Genomic DNA, 23,853 nt, shown 5'->3' on the forward strand with positions numbered 1-23,853 from the left:
GTGTGAAAGGGTTCTAAGCACATACTCTGATTGAAGACACACTGCCCCCCTCCACCCCCAGATGGTGTCAAATGCCTCCTCCATACCCCAGGACCACTCTCCATTAGAGTAACAGAGCAAGGGGTTTGGCTGGGCAGCAAAGTACACATTGCTATAGGGATTGGCTATCAAACCAGTGTCACAAGAATGAGCAAATGTCTCTTTAAAATACAAGCAGCCGATTTTCAGATCACAGAAATGCGAAGACTAAAGCGCTGTCTGAGGACGCTTGTCCAGTTTGTCATTTGAGAGTAGAATATTATGCAACCTCAAATAATATCAACCAAAAAAAAAAAAAAAAAAAGAGATTACAATCTCTTTACAAATTGAAATCTAAATGTTTGAAAGGATCAGTTAGTGGCTGGATCTTATCACCTACAAGCAGCACACACCACATCCAGCTTTCTGTGCTGCCAAGATACACAAAATGACATTTGCAGGATAGGGCGCTCAGGAGATAAATGGTACACAGATCATTTAATTGAGGGCTAAAGATATAGCATCCAAATAAAAATCTATGTTCTTTCCTCCTTGATGGAAAACAGCTGTGTGATAAGCAGATTTACAAACTGAGGAGCGTCGATACTCACCAGGCCGAAAGGCCATCTTTATTTTGATGAAAGCTTCGTTACAATCAGCGAGGAGGTACTTTGCCTTCCTGTGGTAGATTCTGACAACACCCAAAAGGAGATGCCCAGAAGTCCGCAAAGCCATTTTTACCTAGAAGAATATGGAGGTGGTTAGAAATGGCTAGAAAAAAAAAAAAAAAAAATATATATATATATATATATATATATATATATATATATATATATATATATATATATATATATATATATATATATATATATATATATATATATATATATATATTATATTTTATATATATATATATATATATAATAGAAACTGGCAATTCTGAATATAGCATAGCACGTACCTTTGGTGAGATGATGCTCTCCACACTGCTCTCCAGGTTGCACTCAAACACATGGGCTTTAGTCAGCTTCTTGTCCCAGTGGGCCGCCAGCCAAATTTTGGCTAGCGGCCCTCTCTTGCTCAGAACAAAGTGTGCGTAAAACATCTTCCCGCGCTACTGGAGCCACAGAGGACTAACCTGCAAGAAGGGGGGGAGAACACAGACCAATGAATGCAACTCTTAGGATCAAGGTAAACCACACAAATTGACAGTTTTAGTGTATTTTTGAAACTAGAATAGCATTATGAACAAATCACAAGAGCTAGGCAGCCATTGTATCTAAACCAATGCTTGTACCCCTACAAAGTATAGGGGGCTTCAACTGTTGCCGGACACCAAAATGGGACAGAATGTACATATGTCCGACATAAACGGAGGAAATCACGTTCGGAGACTGGGGTCATGCTAGAGGTGTGGTTGGACACTGAAGACATGCTACAGTGAGATCAAGAACAGTTTAGTTTACATGAAGGATAGTAGAGATTACAGCTATTACTCCTTTACAAACCAACGCTTCCACTCCGTACTACAGACTGCCTGGGTCCAAGGCATGCAAGTGGCCCTGGTGTGTACAGATGGATCCAAACACAGGCCCAAGCAGATTTACCTATATCTGCTACCAATAGAGCCTTGATGTTCAGAAGCATGTTTGCCAGCCCCTACTTATCTCCATCAATAAAACCCCATGTGCACAGGCCTCCTTAACCACTTTCAGACCGGACCATTTTGCTGGTAAATGACCAGAGGTCTTTTTACAATTTGGCACTGCGCTGCTTTAACTGGTAATTGCGCGGTCATGCAATGTTGTACCCAAACAAAATTTGCGTCCTTTTTTTCCCACAAATAGAGCTTTCTTTTAAAGGTATTTGACTGACTCTGCGATTTTTATTTTTTGTGATATAAACGTAAAAAGACCGCAAATTTTGAAAAACAAAATGATATTTTCTACTTTTTATTAGAAAAATCCAATAAACTCAATTTTAGTCATACATTTAGGCCAAAATGTATTCAGCCACATGTCTTTGGTAAAAAAAAAAAGTCAATAACTGTATATTTATTGGTTTGCGCAAAAGTTGTCACATCTATAAACTAAGGTACGTTTTCTGGAATTTACGCAGCTTTTAGTTTACGACTGCCTATCTCATTTTTTGAGGTGCTAAAATGGCAGGGCAGTACAAACCCCCCCCAAATGATCCCATTTTGGAAAGTAGACCCCCTAAGGAAATTGATAAGAGGCATGTTGAGCCCATTGAATATTTTATTTTTTTGCCTCAAGCGATTGAATGACAAAAAAAAAAATAATTACAAAGTTGTCACTAAATAATATATTGCTCACACATGCTATGGGCATATGTGAAATGACACCCCAAAATAAATCCTGCTGCTTCTCCTGAGTACGGGGATACCACATATGTGGGACTTTTTGGGAGCCTAGCCGCGTACGGGGCCCCGAAAACCAAGCACCGCCTTCAGGCTTTCTAAGGGCGTTACAGTTTTGAAGGCGATAAAATGCCAAGATGGCACAACCCCCCCCAAATGACCCCATTTTGGAAAGTAGACACCCCTAAAATTTAGGGGTACACTAGTGAGACTAGGTAATAAATGGCGGGTGCCCTGAAACTATAAAAAAAAAATAACTAACCAACCAGCGTCACCTGTAACTGTTATATGGTGATCACTGGTGAAAGGGTTAACTAGGGGGCAATCAGGGGGCTTTATGCGGTAGTATATGGGGGTCCCTGGCGCTATAAAAAGCTGCGGCGAACCTAAATACCTACCTGCCTAACTAGCGTCACCTGTGACACTAATACAGCGATCAGAAAAATGATCGCTTATTAGGCTGGGTTCACACTGGAGCGATGCAGGAACGCCACGAATCCGCGGCGGGGTCCCGCATCGCATGCCTCCCGGCGGCAGTTCACACTGCCCTATGCGAACTGCTGGGAGTGTCAGTGAAATGTTAATGACACCCCCAGATCAGTTCGCACATCGCAGTGCGATCTGCAAACTCGGATCGCATGGTGTGAACACCCATGCGATCAGATTCTGCTGCGGACCAAAAAAAGGGTCCCGTGCGAATTTGCTATCTATTACTATCTGTATGGCTGAACTCGAATCGCACAGAGATTGGATGTGATTTGCACTGCAGTGCGGTGCAAATCACATCCGTTCTCATAAACCGCTGCAATGTGAACCCAGCATTAGTGACACTGGCGACGGGGGGTGATCACGGGGTTAAACCTTTATTGGGGGGGGTTAGGGGGGTACATTAGAACTAAAGACGTACATCGTCGTGCGGCGGTCGGCAAGTGGTTAAAGCGGTAGTAAACTGAGGAAAAAGCTTTCCCCCTGCAGGGCAATGTTAGAATGTGTTAAATACTAGCACATTATGTGAAAATTAGCTAAAAATGAAGCCCCCCCCACCCAACGGGGCTTTCATCTTCACCCAGTCTTGTTCCCGAGCTCCGGCGGCTTGAATGGCCGAGCCAAGATGACATAATTCCCGCACATGCAAGCGGGAGTCATGGCCACGGAACACAGACCTGAAAGGCTTTGGGTATGCCGTTCCTTTAGAGCAGGGATCTCCAAACTATGGCCCTCCAGCTGTTGCAGAACTTTATGTCCCATGATGCATTGTAAACCTCTGACATTAACAGACATGACTAGGCATGATGGGAATTGTAGTTCCTGAACAACTCGAGGGCCATAGTTTGAAGACCCCTGCTTTGAGCGAATGCACCGGTGAAGTCACTGGCTGCCACGATATACTATTCAAATCAAAGTTGGGAGAGACAGAGATCCCCCATAACATTTCAATCACCATGTGCACATTTGAAGTATGGCCAAGGCTTTCCCGGCCTTCCCTCTCCTGGGGATCTCAGGAGTGCACTTAATGTTCTAGATTCCGTGGAGAACCAGCTAGTCCACTGCTGTCAGAGCCTGTCCATGCTCTGCAGGGATCAGCCCAGATCTGCAAGCAGCAGCTGGCCGAGCCTCTCCAGTGAGCACTGAGGGGGGCAGAGCATAGAGGAGATGGTCACTGCTTTCTGTGCATTGAAGATCAAGAACTGAGCGACCAGTGGTCTTGGATCGCTCAGTTCTTGGAGTAAAACCAGTCAAGTTTTTTTTTTTGTTTAATCCCACCCCCCTAAAAAGTCCTAAACTGTTTTTTGATGCATCGCCATGAAAGACATGTAGTTCAAGCGGAGTTACACCTAAAAGTGTAATTTCTGCTCGTACTCCATGGAGATGAATTTTACCATGTCATTTGACGGAGCGATCATGCTACCATATACTACCGTTTACCGTGATGAGAGCAAGATTCTGGGAGGACGTCCATGGACGCCCTCCCAGAATAAGCCGACCACGCTGTAGCCGTCTTTCGGCTATGGCCCGGTCAGCAAGTGGCTAAAGTGGAAGTCCAGGCAACCACAGTAAAATTCATAGCCGACACGCAATGAGCATTAGGAAACGATCTGTATCGTTCAAACTTGTCAAAAACCCCTCCTTTGTACCTCATTATGTTGCTAAATAGCGCCAGTGACGTGATCGTCCTTCCCCAGCTCCCTCTGCCAATTACAGCAGCTGGGCATGCCAATCGTCCCCAGCTGCTGGGCATTTTCTTCATTGAATAGTATTTTTGTACTTACCGTAAAATCCTTTTCTCTGAAGTTCATTGACGGACACAGCAGCTCTTCTTGATCTTAGGGTTATATCGCCCCTTTAGGAGAGGACTAGGCAGAAAGTGTTAAACAGCAACACTTGCACAGTACCACCCAGGGGGCTGTCCTACTGGCTATAACCCTCATACTGCATCCAGCAGCTCAGTTCGTCAAAAGCAGTACAAATACGAGGGGTGGGTGCCATGTCAGTCAATGAACTTCAGAAAAAAGGTTTTTACGGTGTGTACAAAAATCCTATTTTCTCCATCGTTCATTGACGGACACAGCAGCTCTTGTTGACCTTAGGGGCGTCCCCAAGCAGTGTCAAAGAAATGAGGGATGGGAACAGCCACCTGCAAAACCTCCACCCAAAAAAGCCAGAGCTCCTCAACAGAGGAGTTGCAACCTTAAACAGCCACCTGCAAAACCGCGCGGCCGAAGCAAACATCCGAAGATGCACAACCTTGTAAAAATTTGTAAAAGTGTGAACGGACGACCAGGTCGCCGCCTTCCACACCTGAGAAACACAGACTCTTGATGTTGGAAAGCCCAAGAGGCACCAATTGCCCTGGTAGAATGCGCCGTGACAGGAAAGGGAAGCGCCAGTCCCCTTATGGCATAAGCCTGAACTACAGTCTGTCTGATCCACCGAGAGAGGGTGGCGGATGAGAACGCCAGTCCCTTCTTTGGACCAGCTACCGATACAAAAGTGAGTCTGACCTCCAAAAAAAATAAAATAAAATAAAGAGCCTGCAGAGCCCAGACCACGTCTAGGGAATGACGGCCGAGGACATAAGGATGGAAGCACAATGTCCTCATTTAGATGAAAAGCCAAAACAGCCTTTGGAAGAAAGGAAGGCTGCAGACACAGCACCGCTTAACCTTGTGGAGGATCAAGTAGGGAGACTTGCAAGACAAGGCTGCCAACTCAAACCCTCCTGGCAGACGTAATGGCCACTAGAAAGACCACCTTACGAGAGTGTCAATAAGGGAATCTCCCTAATGAGACGATAACTTCCGTGCCCCCAACATAGTGGATATTAACGAATCTGACAGACCTCGGTGCCTTAGCATCTGGCTTTCAACAGCCACGCCATTAAAGCCAGTGACGGTAAAGCAGGATGAAATATTGGACCTTGCAACAGAAGGTCCTCTCGCATCGGCAGTCGCCAAGGAACATCCGCCACCATTCGTACTACGTCGGCGTACCAGCCGAGGCCAATCTGGGGCAATCAGAATCACCAGAATCCCCTCGGCCTCCACTCTACGATGCAGTAGAAGTTTAAGTTTAAATCAGCCGATAATGCCCCCATGGAGCCACCAACACGTCTGCCGCGTCCGCTCAGGGAACCTTTGACCTGGCCACAAACCTCTGTACATTACGATTGAGTTGAAGGAGCCAAAATATATCTGGATGTAGCAACCATTACTCTTGGCCCAGCATCTGACGACTTAGGTAGCCTGCTTGCCATTTTTCTACACCCCGAATGTACACGGCCAACAGAACAGGCAAACGCTGCTCTGACCACCGCAGGATGTGAGCGCCCTCCAGTGCTGCAGACGAGCTCCTTGTTCCTCCTTGATAGTTGACATATGCCACGGAGTTGTCCGACTGGATCCTGACCGGACGCCCCTGCAGCCTCTGACCACGGAGAGGCACCGCCTGATTGCCCGAAGCTCCAGTACATTGAGCGACAGGCGGGATTCCTCCTGGTTCCACCAACCCTGGTCTGACTGTACGCCCCAAACTCCCCAACCGGATCCGTCGTGATCACCATCCAATGAAGAGGAAAGGACCCCCCCCCCCCCGGACCGAAGGGAATCCCTGACTAGCTGGCTCACACAAATTTGACAATCTAGGGACGAAGGAGATTTGTCCCATGTGGACAACATCTCCTTTTGCAAGACTCGAGTGTGGAATTGACCATACGGTACCACCTCGAAAGTGGCTACCGTGAGAACCGGGACTTGCATGCAAAAACAGAGCGATGACCACCTGCGGAACATCAACAAGTTTACCGCAGCTTGAAGAGTCTGCAACTTGTCCGAAGGGAGAAAGACTTGCTTGTGAGGAGTCCAGAAGCAAGCCCAGGTACTCCAGGCGTTGAGTCAGCACCAACACCGACTTCAGTACCCAAACTCCCAAAGAGTTTGCATGGCGATTGCCACATCCTCCCTTAATTCTGAGGCAGAAGCTGCCCTCAGAAGGTCGTCCAGGTAACCCACGATTGCGATCCCTCGCTGCCTCAAAGCCAAAATTACGGTTGGCACCTTGGTGAAGACCATCGGTGCCGACGAAAGGCCAAAAGGGAGAGCTACAAATTGGTAGTGCTCATCCCCGACTGCAAATCGCAGAAACCTCTGATGCTTGATGCATATGGGGACATGCACGTATGCGTCCTTGATGTCCAGGGATGCCAGAAAATCCCTGACGGAGTGCAGCAACCACTGAGCAAACCGATTCCATCCTGAATCTTTGTACTTTCACAAAGCTGTTGAGGGCCTACACAGACAAAAGCAGCCCGGTCATATGAGTGCCCCGGAGCATATAGCTCACCGGCCGCCCCTGGAATAGATGGGGCTTGTTGTGGCTGACCCAGGGCATAACTAGGGCCTGCTCACTCTCACTACAAGGATCTATAATTATCCAGCCTGTCACCCAGGCTGTTGATTGAAGATCACAGGATTCAAAAATGCAGAAAAATAAAATTCCCAGGCCCGCATAAACCTTCTCAAAATGTAAGTTTTCCCCAAACTCACTTACATATTTAGGAATTCCCCGCAATGGCTGAATAAAACTTTCATTAAATCCCTTAAGCAGCTTTTCCTCTCCTTTATTTGGGGGTCTACATCACCTAGATTCAAATACACTACTCTAACCAGGCCTGTGCATAGTGGGGGGGTTGGCTCTCCCTGACTGCCACAAATATTTCTTGGCCACTCAGCTTGCAACTGTCCTTTGGTTGCAGCCAGACCTGACCAACTCTGCCACGGTGTTGGAGGCAGCTGTAGTGGGGTCTCTGGAGGCTCTGAAAGGGTTAATATTCAGGGGGCCCAAAAACACCTCATTGCCTCGCCCCTTCTATGCGCACCGCTAGTATGAGGGCGTGGAAGGTGGGAGACATGCTGAGGGCATCCTGGTCTCCCCAGACCCCTCTATGGTTGAATCCTAACCTATCACAGTTCAATACCATCCCTGACCCACAGGCCTGGGCCAAATACAAAGTATTAACACTGGAACATATCACCAATGGAGAGCTTACTCCCTTTCATGCATTGTGCACCAGATTTAATGTGCCGATGGGGGCCCATTTTAGGTATCTTCAAATCTCACATGCCTATAGATGTCTGTTTTTGGGTAACCCGGTTATCCTGGACTATTTGGGACTTGAATCCACCCTTCGGGTGGAAGGCCTGGAGAAACCTACGTCTCAGGTTTATGGGTCCCTGCTGGTTGCTGCCATCCCAGAGGTGTCCTCCCTCCGCAGGAAATGGGTGGGGGACATACCCGGGTTGGATGAGGATGATTGGAGGGAAATCTGGGATTTTCCGTTCTCCTCCCTGATTTCAGCCAGGGATAAACTGGTTCAATACAAAATAGTACACAGGGTTCATTACACACCCCACAGGCTGCACCAGATGTCGCCGGTGCATACCCCGGTGTGCTGGTGCTGCTCTCATCAGCCAGGGGACGACACTCACATTTTCTGGGCTTGCCCAGCAATTGCACACTATTAGAAGGAAGTTCTTAAAGTGATCGCTAAAATAACCAAGACTAGTTTCCCTCAGGATCCTAAAGATTGTCTCCTGGGGCTGGTGGAACAAATGTCAATCCTCAGAGCTAGGGAGATACTAATATCTCTACTACTGTACTATGCACGCAAGGCCATTACAATGAGCTGGAAGCAGCCATCTCCCCGCTCTGTTGGGTTCTGGAAGGCTTTGGTGAACGCCAGTTTGCCCCTTTACAGAGCCACCTACTCAGGCAGGGGTTGCCCACAAAAATTTGACAAAGTGTGGACCTGTTGGTTGGATGATAATACTACGGCAACGGAGGCAGTAACTACTCCCTAGATTAACATTATGAGCATAATGTGATAACAGATTGATCCAGGTATTTTCATGTCTTAATATCCTACCACTCTAATAGTGAGCACAGTCTCCTGCAGTAAACCCCTCCCCACATAGGGGTATAGTTAGATAAGGTTGTGTCTGTTAAACGGTCTGACCTGCTGCGGCATGTTGCTGCTGCCAGGTTGGGTCGATGTGTTACAAGTTATGCTCCGGTGTGGTTCTTGACTGCACCGGAGGATTCAACCCCCCCGCATGGGTAATGTTTGGCCCCTGCGTGGGTAAGTTTGTATCTCAATTAAAAATTTAGCAAAAAAATAAATAAAAAATCATTCCCAGGCCTATACTAGGCAGAAAAAAAAAACTGAGCTGCTGGATGCAGTGTGAGGGGTTATAGCCAGTAGGACCGCCCTGTGGGCGATACTGTGCAGGTTTTGCTGTTTAACACTTTCTGCCTAGTCCTCTCTACCCCCAGGTCAAGAAGAGCTGTTGTGTCCATCAATGAACGCTAGAGAAATCTATTTTCCGGAAGTGACATTGTACCCAGCCCAACGTCACTTCCAACTTCGGGCGCACAGGGAAACAATTGTAAAAAGGTAATGACGCTGCATACTGGCTGTTCCATGACAACCGGGGCACATTAGACTCCGCCCTCGATCCCACGTGATGAGAGAGGCATCATCTATTCCAGCCACCTCGGGGACTGCTATTTCTGCTCTCATCGAGGGGTCTGCGTTATCTCCGCTTTAGCCACTTGCAGGGAGCATAACATACTTACCATGCCTGCCTCCTCGTCATCTCTCAGGAAGCTGGTATCCGCGAGGCTATGAACACTGGAAGATATTGTTCTCTGACTAAGCATAGGAGGGATGGGGCAGGCTGGGCAAGACAGGGGTGGTTAGAATGAACAGTAGGCATGTCTGTTGGAGAGAATGACAACGTTTTCAAGAAGCGAGAGGCAGTATGCAGAATTTAGATAAAAAGGGAAGTAAGGTTGTCGGTAAAGAATAGGAAAAAGGTGATTTCTAGCCTATATAAAAGACTTTCTAAGCTTGGCAATAAACTGTCAAGAATATTAATAAAAATGTTAAAGATAATATTTTACATAGAATAGCAAATTTTTTTTTTGACTGGACTTCCATGTTAATAAAAGTAGCACAGGGTTTAAGTGGTAGTTTGTCATTTTATCATCCATGGTATTTGCAATGCACAGTTGCACGTTTCATTTGAATGGTAATTAGCACAGTTCTTTTTAAGTTTAGAAATGGCCTAGTTTTTACATTGCCTCAGGCTTACTATGAGTCACAAAAGGTTTTAAAATCCTAACAATTAGGTTTCATTTACAGATGTAAAGTGATATTTTTATCTCTCAAGACCTCCACCACAGCTATATAAAAAGGAAAACTATCAGAGAAAGGTGCATGTCAGGACATGGTCAGGACATGACACTACCAAGCTCCTGTCACACAGATCACAGCCAAACAGGACGGGCATCACATCTGTGACCATTTTGTTTCTGCTCAGCGGATGCAGGTGGACCCGTTATCTTTATGGGCAGCTAGGTGTAAACAGACTCCACCATCTGTTTGCATAAAGGCCACTTCCAATTCATTCAACAAAAACTGAAATGGAGGCATATTTTTTTTTGCAAACTTGGATGGACCCAGAGGTAGACGAGGTAGGTGGGTGTAAATGAACACAAATTTACATGTACATAGGGCTCCATGGACCTTTCAATCAGGTCTGCCTGAAAAACTAACAGGTGGAGGTGATTGGAATGGCCTTGTGAAGAGACAAAGAATGACCAGGGTTGGGATAAGAAAAAAAAAAAAAAAAGTTACAGCAAAAGTGAAGTGGCTAAAGTGTAAATTTTACCTTAACCGCTTTCGGACCGCCCACATATCGCTGCAGGGCAGCCCGGCTGCGCAAAATCACTTACCTGTACATGATTTTGTGCATGTGGTGTAGGGGGCCAGAGCGGCTTGACCTGCTGATCATTCATAGGTGACATGGAGCAGTGGTGTGCCTATGTAAACAAGGCACACTGCTAATTGGTCAGTGAGAAAAAGATATTCTGTTACAGCTGTAACACTGTTTTCCTCCAGTGTAACACCCCCCAGGACACACGCAACCCCTTAATCGCCCCCCTAGTGTTAGCCCTTTCCCTACCAGTGTCATTTATACAGGTTAGTCAGATTACTGGCAAAACGTGTTGGGAGGAGTGACGTGCTGACGTCACCACGCTGTTTACGTTCCGATTGCACGGGCGTTTGTATTGTTGCCGGCCTTTTTTTTTTATTGGAATTTTGTATGTGCTTTATAAGGGATACTGCTTTTTTTTATTATTAGTAAACCACCTATGGCGATTTTCCCTGAGCAGACATTGCCTCTTACATCGCGTGTGGGCCTCTTAACCACCTTCCGGATTAACGGCTTACTGCATCATATGGCTTGACCAGACACCTGAAGTCCATGGAGAAAAAGGCCCTGGCTGGGTATTAGCCATAAGTGTCTAATCTTGTGCAGCTGGTAAGCGTGCAATCTGTGTGGTGGTGGATTCACTCTGTTCGTTTCATAGTCACAAGATTTTCATTAAACATTTGCCGTTTGTCCATGTTACATTGGAGGAAGTTTTAAGGTTTAAAATGTTCACTGGAGGACTTTACATAAGTTACACTGTTTTGGATTTTTTTCATTTATTGTTTGTATATTTGGTTAATAAGTCACTTTAAGAGTGCAGCTTACTTTTCATTTATACAGGGATCATATATTTTTTTTTTAGCACTGATCACTGAGGGCCAGATTTGCCCACCACAATGTCACAGTGCTACTAAAAATCACTGATTGCTGTAATAGTAAAAATAATAAATGGCATAAATCTAACCAGTTTGTAGATAATTTTTTTGCAAACCAATCAATATACGCTTAATGGGACTTTTTTTTTTACCAAAAATATGTAGCAGAATACATATTGGTCTACACTGATGAAATAATTAGATTTAAACGTTGTTTCTAGCGCAAAAAATAAAATAATGCCCCCAAAAGAAAGCTCCAAGTGTGTGTGTAGGTTAGTAATAAAAATGAATACATCTCCTCTTTAGTTGGGCAAAATAAAATATGTGTATAATAAAAAAATATTAGGGGTGCACCAAATGGGTTTTTTGGTGCCGATACCGAAAATGAAATACACTAGGCCGAAAACCGATACCGAAACATTTTAAAAAAATGTTGTGGTGCAGGAGACGGCCAGAAATTGCACACGATACAATGATACATGACACACGATACAATTGATACAATGCAGCCAGCGTCCCCCCCCATTGCAGCTAACCTGTGAAAAGAGGAGAGCCACCTCCGTCGCCTGTTTGATCACAGCGCCAGGAACATCACAGCTTTCAGTTCAATAGCTGTGTGTTCCCGGCCACACGCCGTCACGTACAGCCCCTCCCCCTTATCTGTCTATCAAAGCGCCCTGACAAGGGGGAGGAGCTGTACGTGACGGTGCGCGGCCGGGAACACACAGCTATTGAACTGAAAGCTGTGATGTTCCCACGCTGTGATCAAACAGGTGGTGGAGGCGGCTCTCTTGTACTATAGCATGATATAGCTTTACACGATGGGCAGCACCAGGGGCAGGGGGGCGGAGTCCCGCCCCCTACCCAGGCCACGCCCCATTTTCTCTCTTTCGGCCGATATGTTTCGGCGGCCGAAATTTCGGTGCATCCCTAAAAAAAATTGATATAGATGTCTTGAAAGACGCTTTGAAAAAATAAAATAAAAATATCATACTTACCACCTCTGTGCAAGGGTTTTGCACTGAGTAGCCTAGATCTTCCTCTTCTGGGGTCCCCCAGCGGCACTTCTGGCTTCTCCCCGCATCCAGTGCCCCTACAGAGTCTTTTCCTGTGGGCACCCATGACACAGACAGCAGGACTCGGCACCTGAATCATTGGATTTGATTGGCAAGAGCTAATGGTTCCTGTTGCCATCAAACTATACGGACCCGAGACACCAGCTGGAGTGCTCACTGGAAAGACTGGGTTCAGGTAAGTAAAAAAAAGGGTCTCAGGGAGGTGTGGATGCATTAAGGTGAAAAACCTCAAGGGTTTACAACCCCTTTAACACTGTGGAGTAATCACGGGGTTGAGTGTGTGCCTCACAAGTGTTAATGTGTGAATGATATGCTGCTTTTTAGTAAATAGATATTGTCCCTTATTCCCTGCTTTGTAGGGAGAAGAAAAAAAACAAAACCCGTCATTCCCTCTGTACAGACCTCTGTGTTCATCAACACAGGGCTCTGGGCGGCTGTGACAGGACAGCCAATAAGCAGGTCGCAGCCATGAATCAGATGAAACCTGTAGACAAATTACTGCTGTGCCCAACCACAGGGGAGTGTGCGTGCACGCGCCCCTGAACCAGGAAGACTGCGCTGACGTATAGGTATGCGATTGTGCATGCCGCCCACCAGCAGTAAAATGCAGGTAGGTAGCTAGCAAGTGGTTAAAGCTGAACCCTGGGAATTTACAAAAAAGCCACCCATACCATTGCACCTATTGCCTTATTCCCGTCCCTCATCATTCAATGCACTTCTTGAAGGCATTGTGGGTTGACTCAGCATCCTCACCTACAATGTAGGACTGGTCCTGCATGGTAACTGATGGGGTCACAGTGTAAGCGCTGTCTGGAGTTGCCCATCATACACTGTGGAGGAAGCCTGCCAGGATGAGGAACGTGGTACATTATTACAGACTATTCCTCATCCCCTTGACCTAAAATGTATTTAACCCTTGCAGTGCCAGGACAAGGCTTGATTTGACAGGCTGCACCTGTGACTGCTTGGTAGAGACTTACGTCCCAAAATGTTGGCCACACACTTTAAAGCTTCTAAAGCAAAAAACAATTCATTTTGCACAGAGGGGGGTATGCGCATTTTTATTTTCCCGTCTGTGTCCTGCAGGAGACAACTCACTTTAAACAGACAACAGGATGTGAGAAAAGAAAAGCAAAAAGAAAAAAAAACTGCTGGTCACCAGACCAGGTGTCCCTGGTGGAAGATTTCCCTTTGCCTCCTGTTCTGGTGACAACTATAAGGGATCATTGCACATGAAGACTCAATTTACTCCAACATGCTGAATCTTGCTGCTAAAAAAAATACAGTGTAAAAAACACATATTGGCAAGTAATGCAAGTGTGTTTATGGATGTAAACATGTGTACAACATTGATACCAACAAGGGAAATCTTCCAATGAGGACAGTAGCTGTGGTGACTGACATTCCCTCACTTTGGATCTACCTGTGATCCGGACATGTAGTTTTCTCTTTAACCACTTCCTTTCCAACCCTTTTTGCCTTTACATGTAGAAATCCACATTTTTTTGCTACAAAAATACTTCCAACCCCCAAACTTTTTTTTTTTTTTTTTTTTTTTTAAGTAGAAACAGTAGATAATAAAATAGCGGTTGCTGCAATTTCTATTGTCACATTTTATGTGCACAGCAGTTTTTCATACACAATTGTTTTGGAAAAAATACACTAATGAATTATAAAGCAAAAAAATTTGATTTTTTTTAACTTTCTGTTATAAAACACATCCAATAAAAATATTTCTTCAGAAATTTAGGCCAATATGTATTCTTCTAGGTGTTTTTGTTAAAAAATAAATAAGAAGTGTATATTGATTAGTTTGCGCACAAGTTATAGCATCTACAAACTATGGGAATATTTTATACTAGTAATGGCAAACAGTTGGACATTGCTGTGATTTGACAGGTCAAATAGAAACCTATTGCCAGCAATAGAAGCTTCCCAATCAGTGCAACGCCAACTTTGCAGCACTGCACAGATTTCCAAAATCACTGGCAACTTGGAGGGCAATTTCAATAGATATCTGTGTATGAACCCACACAGGTGTCTTTCAAGTTGCCCCCAAAGTCAGACTAAAATGCGGCTTTGAAATCGTGTGTGATCCAGCACAGGAAAGCCAATCTGTCACCGTATAACTAAGCTGTGCGATGCGCTCATCAAGTGATTGAAAATTACACACACTTGTAGAATGGCGACAAAAGACAATACTTAAAAATCCCCATAGGCGCTGCTCTAAAAATGTTGTACATGTTACCAGTTCAGAGATAAGGAGGAGATTTAGAATTAGTGTTAGAATTGTTGCTCTCACTAGAACGTTGGTGGCGATACCCCACACGTTCGCTTTTGCACACGAGGATGGGGTGCTTTTACTTCTTCAGACCCACGCTATAGCCAAATGATGGCTACAGTGCAGACCTGCTTTGCTGTGTAGTCTATGAGACTCAGTGCATCACAGATTGGACTAAGGGGTTGATCCCGACCCCTTACCAAGTGATCAGCTGTCAGCCAATGACAGCTGATCATGTGACGTAAACAGAGCTAGCAATCGTCTTTTTTTCGCTCCTCGTGCTGACAGCCAATCTGCGGCCGTGAGAGGGACATCAGTCCCAATCATGGAGAGCTGCCGCCAGCTCCTCAGTGCCCACCTGTGCCACCTAACAGTAAACAGTCCACCCTACCAGTGCCATCTTATCTGCGCCTCCTCAGCGCATATCAATGAAGGAAAAAAAATTACCTGTTTGCAAAATCTTATAACAAACTATGAAACAAGGAAAAAAAATTAAAAATATATATTTTATTGTTTGTTTAGCAAAAAATAAAAATCCCAGCTGTAATTAAATACCACCAAAAGAAAGCTCTATATGCGTGAAAAAATGCTAAAAATGTAATTTGGGTACAGTGTTGTATGACCGCGCAATTGTCAAAGTGTGACAGATGTGAAAGGTGATAATTGGTCTGGGCAGGGGTGTTAAGTGCCCAGTAAGCAAGTGGTTAAATTTTTTTTTTAAAGAAGGGTAATCATCCCTTGTGATAGAAATAAGGCACGACAGGCTTATAGGAACTCAGATCTTTCCTCTACCCTAAAAAGCAGGAGAATTTACATCTAAGCAGAAATAGCATGTCACTTCCGGCCTCCTAGACCAGTGATGGCGAACCTTGGCACCCCAGATGTTTGGGAACTACATTTTCCATGATGCTCCACTACACTGCAGAGTGCATGAGCATCATGGGAAATGTAGTTCCAAAACATCTGGGGTGCCAAGGTTCACCATCACTGTTCTAGACCAATGTTTCTCCTCATCTCTACTCCAGTCCTCAAGTACAGTACTGACCCCCCCCCCCGTCTTCAGGCCATGACCCATTGGGGGTATTTGAGGACAGTAGTTAAGAAACATTGTTCTAGACCAGGGGTCTCCAAACTGCGGCCTCCAGTTGTTCGGGAACTACAATTGTCGTCATGTCTGAATATCAGAGTTTTATAATGCCTTATGGGATGTGTAGTTCCGCAACAGCTGGATGGCCGTAGTTTGGAGATCCCTGTGACCTAGATCATACAGATAGCTCGGGACCTGCCGGTCCTCGGCAAACTCTAGGATACTTAGTTACATAGTATCCATGATAGGATAACCCGGCAGCACTGCCAGATTGGATACCAGGCTCCCCAACCTCACGTGAGAGCTGTAAAAGCAATCTAGCAGCAAAAAAAAGAAAAAAGAAAAAAGAAGGGGGTTATGGCATTCACACAGCCATAACCCCGGTATAATCACAGATGATTCTGTGAGAGGCAAGGGGTTAAAGGAGAAGTAGAGCCACAGCTTATTTGGCTGTACTTCTCCTGTTGATCAGTTCATTCTGCACTCCTGTGACCCGCTTTCAGCTGACAGCAGTTTAAAGCCTGATGTCGGCTGATGTCACAGAGCCCAGACAGGCACCAAAAGGATCGCGGCAATGAAGTCGGGATCCACTCACAAGCCTGGACTGGCCCTTATGCCGATTCACCGCAGCACAGCGATAAAAATCACAGGGGCTCTTATACATCTCCCCTCTAAAGCTAAAAAGGTCTTTAAAGTGTTACTAAACCCAGCATTCAATATATCTGGACTTCCACAGTCCTCATCAGCGGTATATAGCAGTCTTTTGATTTCTAGAAGCTTCACCAGGAACTCATAGGAGTTTTCATACTGAGCTGAGCTGTCCTACGAGGCTACAGGGCTTCTAAACCTCTTTCCGGACAGTGTTGATTGGCCCTGTGCTGATCACATGCACTCTCCCAAGAAAAACAAAACAAAAAACAAACACCTCTAGCAATACAAACCAAACTGAGCATGTGCAGCCTGACACCAAAAGCTTGGTCTTATCCAGACTTCTCCATATGGACAGTGCAGGGAGGGGAGGATCAGTGAAGACAGGATCAAACAGCCTTGATATACAATGCAGATGATTAACTCCTTAGGTTCCGAAGAGCATAACAAGCAAGCTTTACTGCATATACAGACCGATTTTACTGCTGTGGGTTTAGTTATACATTAAAGTGGCTGTAAAGCTAGTTACAGCACATAATCCCCAGGTAAGCCTAGAATAAGGCTCACATATAGGTACTGGAAATGTTTCCTAAACTTACATGTTTTGGAGATATTTACCATAAACATTTGTGCCAACATCATCGGCACACGGGGAACTGAAGAAAAGGCACGATCGTGCTGTTTATAAGGGGCTCACACCATGTCCGGCAGCTCCTGTGCATGCTCCAGTCAGTCACAGAGCCGGAGTCCACAGCCCCCCGGAAGGAAGAGGGATGAAGATGGGTGTGGCCACCAGCACGGACATCGCTGGCTTGGTTTACAGGTAAGTGCAACATAATGAGCTAGAACAGTGGTTGACAAGTTTTCTTTGAATTTAGGAGCCGGTTAAAAAAGTTAGGAGCCAGTTTTTTTTTTTAGAGTGGTGTGGATTGTCAGCTCCCGGGGTAAGGCCACTCATTTTCACCCCCTATCCTTAACTCACAATGGAGCACCCAGTCAATAACTCCAATGAAATGCTGTTTCAGAGTAAGGCTGGCAACAGATGGAACTGGCTGGCACTGGCAGGAACGTGGAACTGCCAGATGGCACTGGCAGGTGACACTGGTTTGGCACAGGCAGGTGACACTGGCGGTGGCACTGATTGGCAGGTGGCCCTGGTTGGCGATGGCAGGTGGCCCTGGTTGGCGATGGCACTAGTTGTCACTGGCAGATGGCACTGATTGGTAGTGGCAGGTGGCACTGGTAGGTGGCAGGTGGCATCGATTAGCGGTGGCACTGGCAGGCACATGGAACTGCCAGATGGCATTGGCAGGTGACACTGGTTGGCACTGGCAGGTGACACTGACGGTGGCACTGATTGGCAGGTGGCACTGGTTTGGAAGTGGCAGGTGGCCCTGGTTGGTGGTGGCACTAGTCACTGGCAGGTGGCACTGGTTGGCGGCAGCAGGTGGCACTGGTTGGCGGTGGCAGGTGGTATTGATTGGCGGTGGAACTAGCAGGTGGCACTGATTGGCGGTGGCAGGTGGCACTGATCGGTTTCACACGGAGCACTGTTACTGAAATGTAACAGAGGAGCTGTCAGAATTGAGCTTAATGTCGGAATGGGCCCCGGCTGCTATCAAACACCAGCCAACGATTGGGCTGCTTAAGAAAAGGGGCGGGGCCACATACACGTAGCGGCCCGCCTAGATGCCAATGGCTGGTGTTCGATAGCTGCTGGGGCCCGCCCCCCCACCCACCCACCCACCCCAACATCAGGCTGAAATCTGACAGATGCTCCTCTCTCAGTTGCTTGTCAGTTTCACACACTTAGCGTGGCGCCGCTGAGTGTGGAGGAGGGAGGAGGACGGCAGTCAGTGTTATGCTCTGACTGTCTGGGGCATCAAAAGTGAGTGGGTTGGTGGCAGCTTAGGCACCAGGTTGCGATTTCTGGTCGCATTGGCGACCTGGGGTTTGTCGAGCCCCGGGCTAGAATGTGATGCATACTAGCCCATTATGCTTTTACTTTCCATGAAAAAAAATAAAAGGAAGTAAAACCCACCAGGGTTTACTTCCTTCTTGAAGGCTGCATTCACAGGATCACGGGTGAAATCGCAATTTCACATGGCCGCATGACGCGTTTGCAATGCCATTACTTTTAACGGCACCTCAATTGTGCTGCTTGTAGTGCCAAAGGGACCACAAGCTTCTTTTGGGGCGACAATCGCGACTCACCGCGTGACTTTTAAAAGCAGAACTCCGCTTTAAACAATAACCAAAAAAAAAAAGTTTTCTTTAGAGTAAAGATGTACAAGAGCCCCTGTCAGATTTTTATCGCTGTGCTGCTGTTGGGGAAGCCTTGGTCCTGTACACCATTATCACTGATGAATGAAAATTAAATCCCAAATGTTTGGGTTGTGCACAAAACAGAAATAAAGAGGAAGTCTTCCAATGGGGGGGGGGGGGGCGCGCACTAGTTCTGATGACAACCGGGCATTGCCTCTCCATTGGAGGGATTTCCTCACTTCCTGTTTTGGCTATGGGACAGGAAGTGATGGGAAATCTCCCCCCAGGGGCCACAGATGCAAAAGAAGAAAAAAAAAAAACCCAGAGAGGGATCGTCGCCTTCCCTTACCGTACCCAAAAACTAAAAATTAAATAAAAAAATAATGAAAACTTTGCTACTTTAAATATTCAGCACGCCCCAAAAGTCTGTAAGAGCGGAGCTAGGAGTCCTTCCTGGAGAGTAGCGCGCCCCCTGGAGGTGATGTCAGCAGTGTGGGATCAGCAGGTTGCCGGTGTGGCACTCTCCGGGCAGCATGGCGGGCAGGTCTCCGTACTACACACACCGATCACTACCGGAGACATGGCGGGGGATCCCCGGTACAGGAGGAGCGGAGTCTTCCGGGAGATTTGTATAGAACAGCCGGGAGTTCCTCTCCCATATAGAAGTGATCAGTATAACACTCTCCCCTCCATATCCGACCCTCCGGTGACCGCTCCGACCCGCCCAGCCCGGGGGTAAAGGCCTCAGGACAGGCCTGGGATCGTAGTGCGGCCTGCACCGCCATATTAGCGGCGGTGGCCTCGGTTTGAAGCCCGGGCCCCGTTCTCTCCTCCCCCGCCTCCTCCACTCCTTCCTCCCCGCCCCCTTCCCTCCGACACTCACCGCCGCGTGCTGCTGGCGCCGCCGTCCGCTGAGGCCGCTCCGTGTCTCCCCCTCCTTCACTCGGGCTCAGCCGCTGCCACTTCCACTCAAACAAACAAGATGGCGGCCTCGCCCCTTCCTGCCGCCCAAATCGCGCGTTCAAATCCGCAGGATGTTTACTGATGAAATACCACACAGGGGGCGTCACCACCGAGACTGGAGGACACGGGGGAGAGAGAGAGCGGAGACGCTGCGTCGTGGCGTCACGGGGGCGGGGCGCGTCCGGGCGAGGACGCCATGTTGGTGGAGGAAAGTTTTTGTGGCGTGTGTTTCCTGTAGTTGAATAACATGGAAACGTGTACTGTGAGGGCTGCTATTTCTGTGTTCTGGAATAATGGCCTTCATATGTTTCTAAGTTATACACATGGGATCTGTGTACACCTCAATAAAGTTGCCCTGTTACAAAATGTGAAAGTTTTAGCCTCAATAAAGTTGCCCTGTTACAAAATGTGAACGTTTTAACCTCAATAAAGTTGCCCTGTTACAAAATGTGAACGTTTTAGCCTAAATAAATTGAACCTGTCACAAAATGTAAACATAACAATTAAAGCTGAACTTTCATTTATAAGGCCCCTTTCACCCCGAGGCGCTTCTAAACTGCCAGTAAGGCCTCTTTCACACTGAGACAGTTTTCAGGCGTTTTAGCGCTAAACATAGTGACTGTAAAGCACCTGAAAACTGCCTCTCAAGCCTCCCCAGTGCGAAAGGCTGAGTGCCTTCACACTGGGCGGTGCTCTTGCAGTAAAGGAAAAAAGTCCTTTAAGCAGCATCTTTGGGGTGGCATGGGAGCGGTGTATACACCGCCCCTGCCCATTGGAATGAATGGGCACCACTTCCGAAGCCTGGCATTACGGGCGCTTTTAACCCCTTCTTGGGGGTTAAAAGCACCCCGCTACCGCCTGAAAAGTGTCGCCAAAGTGCAGCTATAACAGTGGTAAAGTCCGCAGTGTGAAAGTAGCCTAAAACACTGAGCGCTTTTGAAGAGCTTTTCATGCGTTTTTGAGCAGTCCCATCTCTGAGAACTTGTCAAGAGTTATCAAGCTGATAACAGAAGAACGGAGGAGGACAAAGCTACAAGACACAGGGCTTTGAAGAGAGATAAGAATACACTGCAGATATATGTGCCAAACTCAAATTTCATGAATGAGGTTTACATCCACTTTAAGTAGTTAAAGGCCCATTTACAAATAGGGAATGCATTAAAACAGCCCATTCAACGAATGAATAGCCCATTCATAACAATGAATGAAAAAAAAAGTGCATGACCTTTTAACAGAGCAACACAATGCACAGTATTTGCATTCAGGGGAATTCATTAAAGTGTCTATGGTGCTCTATAATATGCCTGTGATCCTCCATATAACATGTTGATGTGGGCAACAGATTCATGCACCTGGTATTAACAGGTACATGAATTTGAAGTGCACACCAAGAGCCAGCGTGTCCCTATGAACATTCTATGCTCAGCTGATCTCACTCCTGCCGCTGCATCTATCAAACGGATAGCACAACGGCCGGGCATTTTTGTAGCTGGGTGGGTGGAGCCTGATGGGTATTCAAAGACACTAGTTCCCCATCAGGTCCACTCTCCCTGTGATCGACAGCAGGCAGTGGGAGAATGCATAGTCAATACACATCCTGCTATTAGCAATAAAATGTTCGTGTTGTCAATCACAAGGAGAGAGTGGACCTTATGGGGAACAAGTCCCTCAGCTTCCTCCATCAGGGTTTGCCCACTGACAGTGTCACTGGTTTCTAGGAGGCTGTCAGCTCTACATCCTAAACAGCCAGTAACAGGAGTGGTAGAATGTGCCACAGGTGTCGGAAAAGCTACTGAAATGGATGGCAGGGATTTTTTTAAATCTGGCAGAGGCCATTTTAAAGTGGTGCTTCAGGCTCCTTCAGAAAAAAATTAATACTGTAGCTGCTGGCTTTTAATATTAGGACACTTACCTGTCCATGAATCCATCGATGTCTCCACCCGAGCCAATCTTTCAATCAGCTCTCGGGTGCTGGCACCACCATCTCGGCCTTGCGGTTTCACATCCAACTCCCTGCTATGCATACACAAAGCACGCTGCGCTCTGTGAATGGCCCCAGCGGTGGGGGAAGGAGGAGGGGACCAACTTCCGATTGAGTTTGCCTCAGCAAGCTCAGCTGTCAAAACCAGGAACCCGCACCCCCCTCCCCCCTGAAAGGTGTCAAATGTGGTAGCAGAGGGGGGAAGCGGCAAACAAGCAGAGCTTCCCCTTTTGAGGATAGGGTGTTATTGTATTCCCACTGTTAGGCTTTCATTTTAGAATTAATTTAGGGGTCAGTCAAATTGAATGGCACTGCACAATGGGTAGGTGAATTGCCATGCATTGTGGTAACGTTCACTTTAGCATGCATTGCCACAACACAAAAGTTTGAATAGGCCCTCATAAAAAAGTGCCCTTCATTTTATTCTGTGCTATGAAATGATCCTGATTCTTGTCTGGGATGTATGTGTCATACTTGGCTGACTGGTTTCTGTATCTGAACTATATTAAAGATGTATAGATGTGAGCATTCCACACTTCCACATCCTATTTCTAAGGATGGAGCGATAAAACTAAAGTGTCATAAAGAAAAAAACAGTGTATCATTCCATCCTGAAGAATCAGAAGTAGGAGGACGCTCCTACAGTGGTTATGACCTCCATTTATATTTTAGTAATATAATGACATAAAAATCTATGGAAACTTAGTAGGGTATTGTTAGTATCAGGCATAGGGATGGGCCAAGCGGACCCCTGTTTGGTTCGCACCAGAACTTTTGAACACCACGAAAGTTAGGACCCGAGTAACGAACCCCATTAGAGTCAATGGGACCTGAATGTCAAAAATAAAAAGTGCCCATTTTGAAGGCTTATATGCAAGTAAGTGGGCATACAATGGTTATAGGGGTCCGGCTCTTGCCCTGGGGGACATGTATCAATAAGAAAAACATTTGTTAAAAACGTCATTTTTAAATGAGCAGTGATTTTTTTATTTTTAAAGTGAAACGTAAAAATTAAAAATTCCTTCCAATATAGTGCATGGGGGGGCCCCCTTAGTCTACTTGTAAAGTGGCAGATCTGCAACATGTCTAGAATATGCTGCAACAATAATTGAATTTATAAAGCCTTATAAATGCCTTTATTTTTCTCAGCAACAGCTGGGGAGCCAGTATGATGGTCTTTGGTTGTCAGTGGCGCCTTCCCACCGTAAACCTATAGAGGTATTCTTGATGAAAGCAATAATTGGCCTTGCTAAAAAATTGCAATGATATGCACCTATCAAACAGGTGTTGAAAAATTGGTCTTTAGGAGTAAATTGTCCCATGAAACCTATACCAAAAACATTCTTCCAGATGAAATGATTGAACACCCTCAAAGCTAGGCAGCCTCGAAGTCATGCAGAGATTCCACATCCTAAAAAGACTTAATTAGTGACATCGGCATCAGGGGCTTCATAGCTGGTAATCCAGGACTGATTCATTTTTATAAAAGTCAAACAGTCCATGGAGTCTGTGAACAGAGGTGTTATATGATCAATAACAAAACCTCCTGCAGCACTGAATGCCCATTCTGAAAGCACACTGGATGCAGGCAGCCCAACAACTCAATAGCATACTGAGAAAGTTCTGGCCAATGGTCTATTCTCATGACTCAGTAAGTCAGTGGATCGTCAGCTGGAAAGCTCTCCATCTCTGTTTTGGCCTCGAGGTAATCGTCGACCATGTTCTGCAGACGCTGCCGATGGGATGTTGAACCTGACAGTCCTGGGCGGTGAGGACTAAAAAAATTCAAAATTCACTTATCTCTAACGCTCCCCTCTTGACCAACAGAAGACTCAAAACTAAGTTTTCCACGACACTGTAACCTACTGGAGTCAGTTAAAACGTTCAATAAAACCTTCTTTAACATGTCCTCAACAGATTTTATCTTCTGCACTCTCTGTGGGGACAGGGTAAGTTCTGAGACCCTCCCCTTATAACGGTGGTCAAGGAGGGTTGCCAACCAGTAA

General features: G+C 46.2%; 1 protein-coding gene across 1 annotated transcript in view; it reads right to left on the bottom strand.

The window, feature by feature from the left end:
• RAD21 (RAD21 cohesin complex component) overlaps positions 1–19,972 on the bottom strand; it is a 43,597-nt gene extending 23,625 nt beyond the window's left edge. The window contains exons 1-3 of the mRNA XM_077493243.1: positions 19,787–19,972; positions 980–1,156; positions 630–759 (exon numbers count right to left, since the gene is read on the bottom strand). Coding sequence (XP_077349369.1) covers positions 630–759; positions 980–1,123 — 274 coding nt within the window. The 5' untranslated portion in view covers positions 1,124–1,156; positions 19,787–19,972. The remainder of the gene's footprint in view (positions 1–629; positions 760–979; positions 1,157–19,786) is intronic.
• Between the last annotated feature and the right edge of the window lie 3,881 nt (positions 19,973–23,853).

This window comes from Lithobates pipiens, unplaced genomic scaffold (assembly GCF_037356315.1).
Source record: "Lithobates pipiens isolate NorthernLeopardFrog02 unplaced genomic scaffold, aLitPip1_a1.2 Scaffold_19, whole genome shotgun sequence".
In the NCBI taxonomy this organism is placed as follows: domain Eukaryota; kingdom Metazoa; phylum Chordata; class Amphibia; order Anura; family Ranidae; genus Lithobates; species Lithobates pipiens.